The sequence below is a fragment of the Vanacampus margaritifer genome, chromosome 4, assembly GCF_051991255.1.
Source record: "Vanacampus margaritifer isolate UIUO_Vmar chromosome 4, RoL_Vmar_1.0, whole genome shotgun sequence".
Lineage (NCBI taxonomy): Eukaryota > Metazoa > Chordata > Actinopteri > Syngnathiformes > Syngnathidae > Vanacampus > Vanacampus margaritifer.
The window spans coordinates 25034155-25049803 of record NC_135435.1 but is presented as its reverse complement, the minus strand read 5'-3'; the positions used below and the strand labels follow the sequence as shown (position 1 = coordinate 25049803).

The 15649-nt window shown below is 42.1% G+C and overlaps 1 protein-coding gene across 2 annotated transcripts in view; it reads right to left on the bottom strand.

The window, feature by feature from the left end:
* Window positions 1–2506: 2506 nt before the first annotated feature.
* Window positions 2507–15649, bottom strand: part of wtip (WT1 interacting protein) — a 21415-nt gene continuing 8272 nt past the window's right edge. For both annotated transcript variants that reach the window (XM_077562999.1, XM_077563000.1), the window contains 6 exons: window positions 7753–7820; window positions 7272–7334; window positions 6581–6711; window positions 6329–6380; window positions 5749–5817; window positions 2507–5213 (listed from right to left, as the gene is read on the bottom strand). In XM_077562999.1, coding sequence (XP_077419125.1) covers window positions 5061–5213; window positions 5749–5817; window positions 6329–6380; window positions 6581–6711; window positions 7272–7334; window positions 7753–7820 — 536 coding nt within the window. In that variant the 3' untranslated portion in view covers window positions 2507–5060. The remainder of the gene's footprint in view (window positions 5214–5748; window positions 5818–6328; window positions 6381–6580; window positions 6712–7271; window positions 7335–7752; window positions 7821–15649) is intronic.

Genomic DNA, 15649 nt, shown 5'->3' with positions numbered 1-15649 from the left:
GAAGTCAAATGCTAGATTGGGTCTAAGAGTGGGCAGCATTGAAAAAAGTTCCGGTGTGTGCGCGTTCCTGAGATGTTTGCTCAACAATGCAGCCGCGTAGCCTCACATTCCAACTCCTTTATTACAGAGGGAGGTAGGGGCTGTCACCGGTTTCCACGGCAACAGCGCCCCCTCGACCTACACCGCCATCTCTAACTCCCTCGGACAGTCCCCCTCAAGTTCAAATCCTGCCGAAAGGGAGGGCGTTTTCGGGGGTACCTTAGGGAAAGTTGTCGCAAAGCTCCCATGCAGGCCTGGAAAAACAAGGACCCAGGCCTGGTTTTTCCCACGACTCCCGCGGCTATATAAAGACCGAGGTCCCAAGGGTGCTCCTTCCCGACACCGACGTTAGCGCCAGAATTCCACATGATGGCTCCCACGTCACTCACTGGAGGTCTTTCCGAGCATCTGGAAGCACGGAAAGCCACCATCGTTGCAGTCACGACATCAAGAAGTAAACATCTATGTTTCTAGGCTCTACGCCAGGGTATGACAAACAAACAACAAAGTCGCCAAATAAAAAATGTAAATTTGTTTTTTTTGCAATCATACAATCAAAAATACTTCATGAGCACTTTTATAAATGGGGGGTTAAAGGATACTTCAGGGTATCCAAAGATTACCGCAAATAATTTCTTTAAGAAAAAAATAATTTCAATTAGAGTCTCTAAATGTTAAAATATATCTAAGTACATATTAAGCACACAGGTTTATTAACAATATTCAAAATGTACAAAACATTAAATTAACATCAGTGTTTTAACATGAATAAATTTGCACGCATACACTTGTTAAGTTTAATTCGTTTAAGGAACAAGTGATTTCGTCCCCTTATTTCATTTTCCTTATGGAAATAATTATAAATTTGTTACTCCTACAACTACTTACAGCCACATAATGTTGTTAACTTCTAGACTAAAAGCGTTAGCGCATGTGATGTTTTAAATATCTTATTTTGAAATCTATGCTTTTAATTCGGAAGACCGCTGCGTACTTCTGTTTCCTGTTTCACGCCTCCGTTCATCGTTCAGATCATCCATTTATTTTAAGTTTGGGCAAAACAACGTTAACTTATTGATGTCCGTCCAAAACAATCTATCTGAACACAAAAGTTATTTTAAACAGTCACTCACGTCTCACTGGGAAACCAATATGACGTAGTCAAAAACATGGAATCTTAATTGGACTCGGGAGATTCTTCTTCTCCAGACTCCTAGTGAGGTGGATTACAACATTTTGTGGTAAACAGCGCCAGCTACTGCGCAGGAGAGGCATAACAATTAGTATGCTTCTGACGTGCAAGACGCTGGTGCCGTGATATGGCAATCATTTGGTACCTGGGGGGCTACCCTCCGACTCCCCCAGTATTCATGACTGCCATGCTCTGAAAAGTTTTGGGCTACATTTCTTTTGATTTCCAAACGTGTTTGATTTGTCATTTTGGTTTGATGTTTTTAAATGTGCTAAACATAGTATGTTAACACATAATTCTTTTTTTTCTTGTGGATTTCTCCACAAAAATTTGAGTGCTAAAAGAACTTTTGTTTTTACCGACTTGATGTTCACAAACTGGCGACTTTCTCATCATTGAAGTCATGCTGTGGCAAGCGAATATGCTCTCGTTTCCTGGCAGTATGTGTGAGGAAGGTAGTCTTTTGTACATTGTAACAGAGCTCACCTCTCACACTCAACACTGACACACAAATACACGCACACACACACACACATTGAGTCAGAGGGTGGAACCCTCACACACACATAAAGGATGCTTTGTGCCATAAATGGCCAAACTGTCAACCAACACCGGAGGGCTACCCAAATGTTGAGCCCAATCAGAGGGCACACTGCGCTGCACTATGCTGGCCCACACACACACACACACACACACACACACACACACAAAATGTGTGTGTGTGTGATGAACACAAGCACACCTTGTGGAGCTGAAATGAGAGAGCGAGACAAGGGGGAGTTGTCGTGCTGTTTTTTAACTTTCCCTTGTGGGGCAACAAACAAAGCAAAAGTGTGTTTTGAAATCATGTGTTCCAGTTTTTTTGATTTTCAAACATTTGTTTATAATTTTGTACATTGTTTTTACTTATGTCACTTAAATTGTTTGTTTTGGGTCAATTTCTTTTACAAACAGTGATTTACTTTTTGTCAATTTGGAACTTTTATAATTAGTTTGTCAATTCCATTTTCTGTGCGTTATATTTGCTTTCCATTTTCGTAAATTAACACCAAAAAAATGTGTCAGTGTATTTAACTTTTTGTAACTTTCTCTTCACTGATATAACATTTGAACTTTTCACCATTATTCATCCACCAGAGCCGACTGGATACAGCATAATATCATAGTAGTTATCGTCACGTTTTTTGTGCTTATTCCTGACTTGTCACTATTCATCCACCTGAACAAAGAACCCTACGGATTTCAAGCATTTCAACAAAAACAAGAGTCTTAATGTTGCAGTTAGCTACAAAACCACTTTATTGAATAGCAGATTATGTCCTCTACAGTTAAAACGATACATCCTGATTTATTTTTAATACATTAAATAATTTGTCTCTCTCTCCATGTTTAGATAAATAGCGCTAGTCTTTTTTTCTTATGAACCATCTAGGTAATAATAATAATAATAATCATCGAGATAGAAAAGATCATGTGACATGTGCTTTATGGCAACTAACAAGTCGGAGGAGGAGTCGTCCTCTCCTCTCTTCCCGAGAGAAAAAAAAATACAAAACTAGACTCTTTATATACAAGGGATGCTAGGCGTGTGCTAGTACTTTGTTTTAAAAATAAAAATAATCATAATAATAATAATAATAATAAAGGTGAATTAAGACAAGGTGATGCTGGGAATGTCAGGTAGAAACAATCATCTGCGTTACATTCGCGTCAATATGATAAGTTAGTTGTGGTCAGTGTGTTGTTTATGGACACATTCTAGTCAGTAGTATTGTGCGGGAACAAGATGGCGTCCGTCCCTGCATCCTGCACCTGAGAGGCGGAGCCAAGGTTGATTTGGGATAATCAGAGCCTATAAGAGCTCATGTAAAAGCATTTACAGTATGTCCCCATTTTGTGTGATTTTAGTCAACAGCGCCGAATTATGTGAATGGATTTTTGTATTACCTCCGCCAAGGAGGTTAACATCAAAGTCCTGTCATTAATAATGTTTTTTCTTGTGTATCTTGTTTACTAAGACCCAGAATTTTGATGACATCATTTTTTTTTTAAATAATGGCTGAAAAATATATAGAATTAAGCCTACATTTTAAGTTCAAGTGAATTTTGACATTTTAAATGTTCACCTCTCAGATGGAAATTATTTTCCAATTACAAACAAAATTTATTCCAGCTAAATTTTACTAAATAAATCCCAAATTCTGCAAATTACCGTATTTAGTATTCATAACAGGTGGCCAAATGAAATGAAGGCATTCATTTGTACCACAAAGCAAGAGCTATAAAAATGGAAAGGGTTAGCACCTTGCAATCCAAAGCATGCCACATCATGTGTCAAACATGGTATGCATCTGTAAACTGTATCTTCTTTGAATTACATTTGTGTGAATCCAGATTGAATCCAGATTAGACTCTAATTGAAAATCAACATGGAGAATTCCACTGAAAAGGTTTGCGCACACAGATCCAAAGCAAGCCCCATCAGGCGTCCAACACAGTCGGTATTTATGTGTCAAAATTGATTTTGCACACACCTTGACAGGTACTGTGATGTCAAAGCTAGTTAAATTGGGATTGGACCCAGACTTGGCTACAGTGTAAACCCAACTCAACATTCTCGTCAAATCTTAGAATTTTGATTTTTTTTCTCCATTGGATCTTAAGTCTTGGCGGAGGTTTTTGTGAAAAAGCATTGATTTTTTTGTTTTATTTGGGGGGGGGGGGGGGGCTACTGCTGTGTTGCCCCGCAAACAGCCAGGTGCACATCCTGGTGGTCCTGCCACCGATGCACATACTCACGCTCAAAACAAAAAACAAGCAATTTGGAGGTTAGGAAAAGTGCCAATCAAAAAAAAAAGATAACTTGAAGCTCATTAGCACCACCCAATGGCAGCGGCAGACATGACTCATTTGGGAAAACTCGGGCGGGACCAGCGGCTCCGGGCTTTCAAAGTCATTGACAAACCACTTTCTGATCTTTCACATCACTCGAGTTGAAATGACACCCTAGCGTCTGGTGAGAAAACATCTGCAGTACAGTATATGTATTTATATATGTATAAAATGCCATCTATGTGTGCCTAGCATTGTATTGTCGCCATTAAAACACAGTGAATCTCTGGAGGTCTTGTTTAAAGATGTCTACGACGTGGAATGTCAGTGTTGGCGGACGTTAGCTTATCTCTTGTTAGCGGCTACACGGGGAAACCCGCTCGAAAGGCACAACATGGCCGCACTGAGATTTTCCCCTCTGGCCAGCGGTGGCCCCTCTGGGCGGCGGTCATTTATTGTTGGGGTAACCATTAGTGGGGGGGCTTAGATAGAGGGGCGCTGTAACCCCATTGGTGGGTGCGAGCAGCAGAGTGAGTCCAAGACTCGAGCGCCACACAGATGCTTTGCAGGTTTCCCAAGCAGGTGGGGCAGGTCGGCGTCCTCATACCTTTCCCCCCCAAGACTTGGACACACTTGAGTGGTCCACTCATGCGGCTATTGGAATGAAATTTGGGGTCACCGGGTGAGGACAATAGGGTGAGCAAGAGCCGAAAAAGAGGAGGATACACAGATGGATGCTGAGAGGGTGGGGCAGATTGGCATCTCCGGCCACCGTGGGGTTACAGGTGGGTGTTGGCGTCACCTCCCACCATCCCCTTCACAGCTCAAAGCAGGTCGCTTGCATGGCCACACTGGACTGACGGACTGGTCCAGCCAGCGGTGGCGAAACCACGATCCGGGCACTAAATGTGGCCATTTCACCCAAACTGTGCAATCCTGCTAGGGTTGGCATCTCGGCAGACGGGGGTTGTAAGCGCCCCCTTATTTCCCATTCCCTTCACAGCTCGGTGACATGGAGCGGGTAGCTGGGGGGCGGGGGCCCCGGTACCTGGGACTGCAGTCGGTGGATGTGGCAGCCGTGGCAGAGAAGGTGGCCGTCCAGAGGGTAACAGCGGTGACCCTCTTCGTCGTTTAGCTGGAGGCCGCAGTCCTGGTGGAAATGTCGACCAAATTCAAAATCAATACAACATAACTCCACTGTCGGGTTGCCCTTAAAGGACCTTTGGAAACTGTCAAAATGAGCCTACAATGGCAGATCAAAACTAAACAGAAGGATTCCTATGTCTTTTCCGGTACTTTTATGAGTCTTCTGATGACAGACACGCCAACCAGATTTTATACTGCTGAGTGAAACTGGCTTCAGGGGCTGTATTTTCTTCCATTTTCACTTTTTTTCTTTAAATTGTGGCCTTCTCTCTAATAGCTGCAATTAGTCACCAGTTGCATCGTTCAAGAAAAACAAATGTCTGCCTCAAACAGAAAGCTCCTTTTTACCCACCAGCAAAAAAATGCCCTATTGTTCACGTTGGACCTCAAGAGGTAACCAGTGAGCTCATTTTAAGTCGGTTGCGAGCCAAAACAGCAGCACCGACCGAGGCACGTAAACAGGCCACTCGAGCCATCTGTAGTAGATTAAAAATGCCCCAGTCTGTGTGTTGTTTGTGTGTGTGCTTGTGTGACCTCACCTCACAGTGGTAACATTCCACATGGTAGTCCTTGTCCATCGAGACCACCCGAATGGTCTCCTCGGAGCCCTGATGGGACAAAACAAGTGTTAGAGGTTTAAATAGTGATATCCAATGCTGCATTTTTTTCTAGACCGAAACCAGTATGAGTACTCAATTTGAGTAGTCACCGATACCAAGTACCAATACCATTAGTACTATAAAGTCCTCCACACACCCCCGCAAAAAAAATAGACCTATATATCCCAATATAGGATTTTTCCTTAAAATTGCATGAAATAAAATAATAATAATAAAAAATAATAATAATAATAAAAAAATAATAATAAAAATAAATAATAATAAAAATAAAAATAAATAAAATAAAATTGCATGAAATGAATGGCAATTTACTATTCTTTTGATTTCTAGTTCCTGATCGTAAAACTGCCACGGCCTCGGTATCGGCCTGATACTGATACCCGGAATCGATACTGACCCATCCCTACGCTTAAATGGCTGCAATGGCGTAATACATCTCCAAAAAGTTAGAGCTTGACATTGTTGTACATGTAAAGTGTTTGTTGTGCATTGTGATTACCTGAGCTGGGAGAATGGGCTGATTGCAGGAGGAACACTTGGGAGCAAAAACCCTGCAATGGAAAAGGACCAACCATAGCAACATTCAATTGTAATTAAGAAATGATGAGGCTACAATTGATAATTAAATGACTAAAATGTGACTCGGTCGAATGCAGGCCTCAGAGTTGATTAATCCAAACTATGGAGAAAAGGCAGAAAAATGCCAGCTTCTTGCAGGCATTGTCAGTAGAGAGCAGAATGCTGTTCTTACGTGTGGTAGTCTTTGACACAGTAGATATTGTTCTCCACGTCCACAGTGAAGGGCACACCGTCCAGTCCTTCTTTACACACCACACAGCGGAAGCAGCCTGGATGGTAGGACTTGCCCAGCGCCTGGAGGATCTTCACCACCACATAGGACGTACACAAGAAGGGGGATAAAACGTTGGAGTGAAGCCAATAAGCCATGAAATCAAGTAACGGGCACGCAACACGGCAGAACCTAAAAACGTCATCGGAAAATCTTGGAAAAGTGGAGTGGTGTTTGAACATAGACTTTAGATCTGAGAATTTCATATTCCAATTATCATGACCAAAATGGTTATGATGGTGGGAAATATCAACAGTATTGCGAAAATAAATGCTAATCTTCATATATTTAAGACCTCACAAAAAATGTACTTAACTTATTAACTTGCGAATAAAACAACAGTGGAATCGTACTGTGACTCTATTGAGATTATCAAATTAGCATTTGTGAATTTGATCTATGAAAATCAACAACCAATTTCAATCAAAATGCTTTTTTTTTTTTTTACTTGGGCAGACAACATTCACAAATCTGTAACCCCAAAAGTCAAGCTTTAAAAAAAAAAAAAAAACAGTCAACTCAAGCATTTGTCCAATTGTCCTTGAACCCTATTCCACTTTACTAGCATATTTGCTAACGTTGATTAGCTTACCATCTCCATGATGAGGTGGCCACACACAAAGCATTTCTCAGCCGTCTGCTGGAAACCAGAATACTGTGGAAGAAATCCGGGACAAGACTTAGTATCCTGGTTTTGACTTTCGGGGGGCTTTTCAGAACAGTTTGTCAACATAGTGGGGCCAAGTCCAATGATCTGGTGGGTCCGTATGTATTGTAGCGATGTAATGTGTGTGCATCTCCACACTCTGGATGGACCATCTGTCGTCAAAACCTCCTCAAGGGGCAAGCTAATTAACCTCCTCAAGGGAGGGTAATTTGAGGAAAAATCAGCATGAATTGGATGGGTGTTCCCAAACGCTAATTGCAGTGTCACTTATGTCTGATTGTGAGTGTGTTGAGGGTTTTCTTTTTGAAATGATAAAAATGGCAGCTTCTGACTGCAGTATGAAGGGACATTCTGACGTTATCTGAATGTCAAAAATGACCGGGTTGACTTTTAACAAGTGACTTACCAAAAAGTCCTCCTCACAGTAGACCTTCCCGTTGACATTATAGAAGGCTTTCCCTCGCAACCTCCTTCCTACAAAAGAAAGAAAGAAATGCAATTCATGAACAAAGTGCATGTGAGACCTCAATCCAAGGAGCTGTCAAGGCTTAACGCTGGATGTGTGCGTTTTCATTTTCTTTGACATTTAGAGGCTTTTCTTTCTCTCAAACTATAAGTATTAAAAGTCTCTAAGTTGTAGTTATTGCTATAACCTTTCTCCATGCCAAGATCCTGCAAAAGTGGCGGATCTGAGCCATAACAAAATATCTGATGAGGATAGATAAATTGTATATTTGATGGATGTGTGGCGAAATGGATGGATAGTCGGCTTTGATGCGATCAGATATTTCAATGTGGTCAGCGCCAGCATCTGGTGTCTCGGATAAAATCAGAATTCAGTATAGGCTGCATCTCGTCTCTATTATAGCTGTGATACAAGAGGTTGGGAAATTCACGGGTCAACTTTAACCCTAACCCATTCCGTGTCAATAACTCGCATGCCGAACAGTGGCCCAGCATTCCAACAGGTGTCGTCCAGCCACTAAGGGGAAGGCATTGAGAAAATGACAGCTTTTACAGGAAGTCTGATCCTACATTCAAAGGTGGAAAAATTCACTCCCATTCCATGTCTTATGTGTAAAAAGGTGAAAAATGCTAACATGAGAAATTTTCGGCAACTTTTTCACATTTTACTGAGGTAAAACTTTATTATTTATTTATTTACTTGTTGGTCTATTTTAAATAATCAGTGTCCTTAACTCTTTGACTGCCAGACGTTTTCAGAAAAGGGATGCCGTGGGTGCCAGCCGATTTTAAGCATTTTGACTGATCTTTCAAGGTCCATAGAAAATTATGTGTTTGGACTATGGAAACACACATACTACCAAATGAAAGATTGGACTCTCATCTTTCATCAGAAAAAAAAAGTTTGTTTCTACCTTATTCCGTTTTTCAGTAATCCACAATAGAAAATGGTTAGTTTCACCTCTGTTTTGAAACAAACGTCTTTTAACGTCTTTGGCACTCCTCCATAGGATTTTACTAAACGTTATTTAACGTTTTTGGCAGTCAAAGAGTTAAATAGACAGCAGCAGGTCGGGTGCGGAGCAGATGGTCTGGCCCAAAGCAGGCCACAGTGCGCCTCAATTTAATTACTCTGACCACCGATCTCAATAGGATTCCATTCACAATCAATACAGCAGACTGCTCTACATCCCCCCGCTGTCACCCCCCCCCCCTCAACAGCACACCCTATCCTCCTCCTTTTCCGTGCATTGTGCAAGACACTCACAAACACGCCAATAATAGCCAGATGGAGACAGGAAGTCCGTCGTTGACACGCGAAGGATGTTGGGAAGGCTTTGAAGCCCTTTTCAACATTTTTGTATGACCCATAAAAAAACATTTACATAATGAATATTTGTGCATTAAATGCATTTTGGGTGGCAGCATACTGATTTATGGTTAGCCATAAGTCCGGATCTTGATTATTGTGCTGTTTGCTAGTTCTCCCTTTGCTTGAGTAGGACAGTAAGACAAGAGGACACCCATCGGGAGCAGTTTCATCAATCAACACAAAATGGGGTGGGCATATAAATCATAACAGGATGACCAATGTCCGAAATCGAACAGGACTAAGGCCATTTTGGTTTGAAGCTGTACTTTTGGCAAAATCCTATGAACGAATTTGCCCAAAGAAGCCCCAATTGAAAGCAAGTATCCTAAATAGATGGGCAACAGCCCCCAGAAACAGTTTCACAGATCAGCACAAAATTGAGGGTTCATGTCTGTCTTAACTGGACAAATAAAAAAGTTTCAAGGGAGCCGTGCCTGAAATTGAACGAGAGGTTGGCCATTTCGGTTTGAAGCAGCCAATTTGGGCAAATCTTAGGGCTTGTATTTTGACAAACTCCTCGTAGGAAGTTTTCCCAATCAGGTATTCTAGACAAATGGGTGATGCTAAATTGGAAAACCACCGTGGACCGATCCTAAATTGAGTACGGCGGGTGGTAAACGAGCTATGATAAGGATGCTCCTTCATAAATGTCTTTGCATGCTACAAATCTGCGTTCCTGCCTCAGCCTCACAGTTTTAGATCTCCCACTAAGGTAGGCAGTGATTTCTGTTTCTTTTTTTTCAAACTCCAAGCTCTACCTGTCTTGTATTTGGTTATTTTTCTGTGTTTATGTGAGGAGTACAGAGCGCAATGTCATGACGAGTTGCTGCATGACAAGAAAAAAAAGTGAGGTGATTTACTGCAGCCTGGATAAGGTGTGTGTGGTGCACGTTTGCGATGTTGACACCGAACTAGTAGATCTTGTGTGTAAAAAGGTTGGGCACCCCTAACCTAGAGCAACCATTTTGTAGATTTTTATTATTTTATTTGTAGAGCTTTTGTTGGATATAAATAGGATTAAATTATTTAACAACTTCATGTTGCACTTTGAAGTTAAGCTAAATTCCCACGGCCGAGTCTTAATTCATGAGGCCGAGTGCGATCGAAAGGGGCAAATCTGCAACAGGCCGCTTGTGCCCACCTCGCCCCTCCCGCATCTTTCAGGGCCTGCCCCCCCCCCCCTTTTCAAATTCATTTAACGCTGCGTCGCGTCTCTGCGGCAGCGCGATGACTTCACTCGAGCCCGGGGGTGGGGGGGGGGGGGGGGGGCAATGTCGATGATCGTAAATCTGAGGCGTTAGTCGGGATTTAATTGTTGTCCCGGGCCACCGTTGGTTTAATGGCTAAAAAGGTCTTTCCCATTTAACAGTGAAATTTATGCAATCGCTATATTTCAAACGTCACCACGACGCCGGGAGACGGTCATACGTTAACACCCACACAAATGGGCCGGGGAGCCCAGGAATGCCGCGCACACAATAGGTGAGACTTTTAAGACGAGGCAGACTGAGGAGCAATTAGCATTTTTAGCCAGCGCAGAGGGAGGAAGCCACCCTCGCGTCCTCAAAAGGCCTAACCTTGCAGGAAGAGTGAGATTATAGGGGGGGGGGGGGGTTGCGTGGTGTTTCAAGGTTTCTGAGAGTCTGGGAGGTGGACACAAAAGGGCCCCGGCGTTGACGCGGCCCGACTGAGCAAACGGGGACATTCCTTCTGCCTGAGGTCACTAGCTGGTCCCATTCAAACCCGCCCCCGAACGAGGATGGGGGAAGGTGGGGTGGGGCGTGGGGGTGGTGGGGGGGATCCCTGCCTGCCCCCTCGCTCTCCTCCGGCCTTTTGTCAGCAGACAAACCAGGCAGAGGCGCAAAGCACCAGCTGCATTTTCTGCAATCCGGCAGTCTTTGGACAACTAAAGCATTAAATAAAGCGGAACCACTAAGGTAGGGGTGTACTGTACAAAGTGAGGCCTAGGGAGCATTTTTGCCGACATCATCTCATGTGGGCGGGGCTGAGTATGGCATCAAAAGTTTTGACAACCACTTCAAGGAGTCGCCACGGGGGCCCGTTAATTGCTGCCTGCAAATTTAAAAGACATTGAAATCAGCATACATTCCTTTTTAGCTCAACGGCTAATTTAGCCACCTGATTTTGACCAGAGTGCATCAATCAGACCAGGTGAATTGATACCTTAATTGCCAAACACCTGTTTAAAACATTACGTTTGTTGCGCTAAGGATTTAGGAAATATTCTTGACAATATGTTCTATGCAGCCCCACTAGTCTAAATATGCTATTGTGGTTAATACTATATTGCGAAAGTGTAATATGAGATAAGCAGCAAAATCCAGCCGTTTTTATCAATATCTGAAGGCGGCCATTTTGCCACTTGCTGTCAAGTGAAAATGACATCATAGTTGCTCAGGTCTCCTTGTAATAACCAATCACAGTTCAACTTCAGAAAATAGGTGAGCTGTGATTGGTCGTTGCCTGAACTGTGATCTCATCTTCAGTGGACAGCAAGTGGCAAAATGGCCGCTCCCTGAGATGCATAACAATGGGTGGCTTTTGCTTCATAACTCATGTTCTACAAATATAATATTAATCAGAATGTCATGTTTAGACTAGTGAGGTCACATAAACCATTATTGTCAAGAAATGTTTAAGGTTGGCTTCCCCTTTAAAACAAAGTAAAGACAAATCAGCATACATGCTTGACGGACAATTCAAGGGATTTTAGTGGTAATAGATATTGTTGATACATTTGCAGGTTACATTCCTCGGTTTACAACGAACCTGACACACGCGTACATAACAAATATAGTAGGCAGAATCTACAAGAGGACTCTTTCAAAACTTGGCCGTCACTTTTAAAAAGACACAAAATGTCAGCTTTTGGTGAATTGATTTGGTCATGATGGCATGTCTGAGCCATTTAGGTGTAGCTTCCTTAGTAGCACACTGTACTTCACACCCTGAGTGATGCCCTTAGAGAACCCTCCCAAAGTTCTGACCACTAACTGTCGCCACGCCCTTCAGGGAAAGACGGGGAAATGTGAAAACCAAACAACATTCCAGCACCGTCTTATCCGATGTTACAATCAGGGGCTAAACGAGCTGAAACTGATGAATTTGGGGGGGAAAGCAAGACGAGAGTGGCGCATCCGGGCACTTGGATCAGTATGCGGTGACATGCACAGTTTTAATTCATCCCTCCTGACCACCAGAGGCAGTGCTCCAAGCACTGGATGATCACTGGAGAATGACTACATTCCAAAAATAGTTTAATAGTTTTAACTGTGATACAGCGTGACTGGATCCCCAACCTTATCCATTCCTGGCACTTCAAAAAAAAAAAAAACTATAGCCTGATTTACATGAAGTCTAATGTTCTGATTAGCATCGGGTTAAAAGCCCAAATCAAATAAAAATACCCAACATAAACATCTCTTTTGGAATAAACAGGCCAAATATCCTGTGAATCCTTTTCCCAAACAAATCAAAAGTAACTTTTTATCAAGTGAATACCCGTCGGCTTACAGTAAGTACTCGCACCCTGGTTAAAAAAAAGAAATTTATCACATCCCATTTAACATTCAATTTCTAAAGATTTAATATGCATGAGTACAGGAGGAACAAAAGCACGAGGAACAGAATGTTTCCTTCTTTCCCAAGTTCCTGTTTTTGCCACCGTCTGGCAGGTATGACTGTTGGGCTTTGATGTCATAATTAGGAATGAGTCATCGTATGAGTGAATGACAGTCTGCTCATCCGGGCCATGCAATGAAGCCCCGTGGAAAATAATAATCATAGATTGTGTGGAGTTTAACACTTGCTTGGTCAAAGGATAGAAGGCCAAAGTTAAACTGTGGACAAGATTTGACCTTGAGCAAACTGCTAATCGCATATGCTAAGTGTTAAAAAATAAAATAAAAAAATAGAAAATGCCACCATTTTCCTCTTGACAAGATAAACACAAAAAAATGAACATATTCTGTTAAACGCACATGTAGTTTGCCGTTTTGGTTTGAAGGTCAGGCTTTTCAGGGATTTTAAGGAGATTGTAAAGATCATTTTTCCCCAATTAAAATGTATTGAAATGTGTTCCAGCACCCCCCAATAATCAATTGTTTATTTAATTATTTTTTCTAGGGACAATCTAGAGTGTTCAATTAACCTGCCATGCATATCTTTTGGAATGTGGGAAGAAAACGGAATACCACAAGAAAACCCACACAGGCACGGGGAGAGCATGCAAACTCAACCCAGAAAGGCCAAAGCCCGGACTCGATCTCACGTCCTCTGCACTGGGAGGCGGACGTGCTAACCAGTCACTCACCGTGCCGCTGATTGTTTATTGTATACAATAACATGAAAAATATTAATACATTTTTCAAAAGCTTTTCTAAATTAATCTAGTCACTATTAATTGATTAAGAAAAAAATCACATTAATTAAATGTTAAAAATGAGAATGAATTATTATTTGATTATTAAAATGAACAATTATAATTGATTGACTCCGCCGGCGCTCTCACACACATTGGTGTTTTTCTCCTTTATTCTTCTTTTGGTTGGTAAAGTAGCTCGCAATTGAGCTGAAGTGTGGAGCACAATCTTGTCCACAACAAATATGTATTTATTCATTTATGTATGTATTTATTTTTAAATCAGGAAATGGTCTGGTCGCACATGTGTGAGTGTATGAAAACTTTTCTTGCGTGACCTCAAATTTTCGGGGCAGCAATATGCAACCATTTAACGACTACTCTTGGTCCCCAAGACATGGGTGTGAAAGCAGTCACAGTGTGTAACTGTCCAAGTGTCATCACCTACTACTGGCCTGGCATGCAAATTATAGTCATTTATGGTGATCCAACTTTTTTTTCCGTGGGGGGGATTGTTAATCCAGTGATCATTCTGACCTTGTTGTGTCTAAGTGAAACTATTCCTAATGGACGAGAGGTGGTCTGATGTGAACAAAAAATATATATAAACTACCTGTGGTTTGCTCAACCCTAAAACAAAGCTTTTCCATTTGGCTTGTAACAATTAAAAAAAAAAAAATGTTTTTGCCTGCGAGGGCAAATGCCACAGTTTGGTACGCAGCCTGATCATCCGATTGAGGTCCTCCGGGAAAGGTTGGCTCCAGTGAAAGAGGGTAGTTTTTTTTTTTTTTTTTGCATTCTTGGCCATTTCATGAAAAAAAAAAAGGGTGCAACCATGGGAGTGAGCCAAGAGGAGGGCTCAATTATGCATGGTTAAACAAAGCCCGAGCTGTCTGGGCAACAACAAAAATAAAAAGAAAGCCAAAAATATCTAATATAGTCGCACGGACGCAGCTCCTGATTTATCACTGAAGGGTGTTATGACAAGACTACTGCTTAAAAGAAAACATTCCCATTCAACTTGAGGTCAAATGATACATCAGAATCGTTTACATGAGCCATAAACCATCTGTGGAGAGGAGAGTTGGCCTGCCAAGTTTCAAACAACCACCATTCGCTAATGGGAGACGTGATTTCCCCCCCAATAGATGCAACCATAATTCTCGCGTCGGATGCTACACGGTCCAAAAATCCCACAATCTCAGCAACCGGACACTGTTCCCCACACAATAAACAGGAAAGTATGCAGCTTTGGTTTCGTGTAAATTTATAGGGCCGCGCTTCCAGAGGCGGATCAGTATCCGTGTGGAGCGTACGTATGAATGGGAGCAACCTGGCAAAAAGGCTTTCTCCCGACATCTTCCCCTTGTTTCCCCGGGAAATGGGAAGGGGCGGGGTGGGGACGCTGGAGTCGGGTGACAGGAACCTCTATACTACTCACAACACACTCACTCTACACACTGTACTTGAACTGAATTGGAGATTTAATTACAGCCTCGGGGACAAATATTGTCAATGGAATTTCGGAAACAAGAGGTATTTCCAAAGCGGCAAGCCAGGGGGTATTGATAAGGAATTTTCCAACGCAGAACAAAAAAAAGAGTTGGCATGCAGACTGTAGTGACGCCATATATATATATAATATCTCACGTTCTCCAACCAGGAAGTAGCCAACTACCTAATGAACCAGATGGACAACAAAAGTATGGTCATCTTCTACTTTTTTTATGTTAGAATTTTAGCATTTCATCGCGTCTCATTCGCCTCTTGAAATCTTACCTGACGCCAAGTAATGAAAACTTTTGATTGGCTATGGCACTTTTTTTTTTTTTTGCTGTATGTTAGCATACCAAACCTCAGAATTGTACCCATATCTGTAGACATTTGGTTTTAATGATCTACAGCACACGTGTCACAGGGCCTGAGTCCTGCATATTTTCAAGGTTTCTCTACTCCAACACACCTGATTCAATGATCAGGATCATTATCAGGCTCCTGCAGAGCTTGCATATGATCTTGAATATGAATCAGCTGTGTTGAATGTGGGAAACCTCAGGCCCTCGAGGACCCGACTTTGACACCACT